General features: G+C 39.5%; 1 protein-coding gene across 3 annotated transcripts in view; it reads left to right on the forward strand.

The window, feature by feature from the left end:
• LOC119307328 overlaps positions 1-497 on the forward strand; it is an 8,403-nt gene extending 7,906 nt beyond the window's left edge. For all 3 annotated transcript variants that reach the window (XM_037583411.1, XM_037583410.1, XM_037583412.1), the window contains one exon: positions 15-497. Coding sequence is in view for 1 of the 3 variants with exons in the window: in XM_037583412.1 (XP_037439309.1) it covers positions 15-28 (14 nt within the window). In the remaining 2 variants the exon portion in view is untranslated. The remainder of the gene's footprint in view (positions 1-14) is intronic.
• Positions 498-843: the final 346 nt, after the last annotated feature.

Raw genomic sequence — 843 nt, forward strand, 5'->3', positions numbered from 1 at the left:
GCTTTACTTTTCAGGTTCCTGGAACTAATGGATGCAGGGGTTGCGCTATATTAGGAAGCAGGCAGTAGTTTGAACTCTCATTTTAGAGAGAAAATCTGGATGAGTTTGGATTTATTCTAGTTGATTATCTATGAACTATCTGGTTTAGATGGAAATCTGGCTGTGGTTTCAGCGCTCAGATTAGGAGATTCAGTAGAACTAAATTAGTAGTACTAGGAAGGAAGCTGGCGGCAGTTTGTTAAAGTCTCATTTTGGAGGAAGTCTGGAGAAGTTTGGGTTCATTGTACTAGTTCGTTGATGAATTACTATCTCGTTTATTAGAAGGAAAATATGGCAGTTGTTTCAGCGGTCACATTAGGAATGGAAATTCCAGAAGACATGATTAAATCAGCATGCATGTAGCAATGGACTACCACAGAACAAGATGCGTGCTCTGCTTACTTGCAAGACATTGTGCCCATCAAGTTAAAAGAAAAAAAAAATACGGTCATCTTCTTGTAGGGATACATGGATGATGGATGCATCCATGATCTCTCGCTGCGGCATGATAAATGGATAAATGTTTCAACGCATCAGTAGTATTTATATCCATATCTATATCTAATATTAAAAAATTTGTTTCTTCACTTTTGGGGGCCCTCTTGTCAATTTGTACGTCATGGCCTAGCTGGGCATGTCCATCGTCCGTCTGACATGGGTTTTGTTGGCCCACTTTGGGCCTCTTCGTAGGCTTGCACACCAACGCACATAATCATCCTTTTTTTTTCTACTATCCTTATATGATGATGCACAGTAAGAGCAAGTACAATAGAGCCGAGTCAGCTGACTATAAGAAATAAAATA

The sequence above is a fragment of the Triticum dicoccoides genome, chromosome 5B (assembly GCF_002162155.2).
Source record: "Triticum dicoccoides isolate Atlit2015 ecotype Zavitan chromosome 5B, WEW_v2.0, whole genome shotgun sequence".
NCBI classification, from domain to species: Eukaryota; Viridiplantae; Streptophyta; class Magnoliopsida; order Poales; family Poaceae; genus Triticum; species Triticum dicoccoides.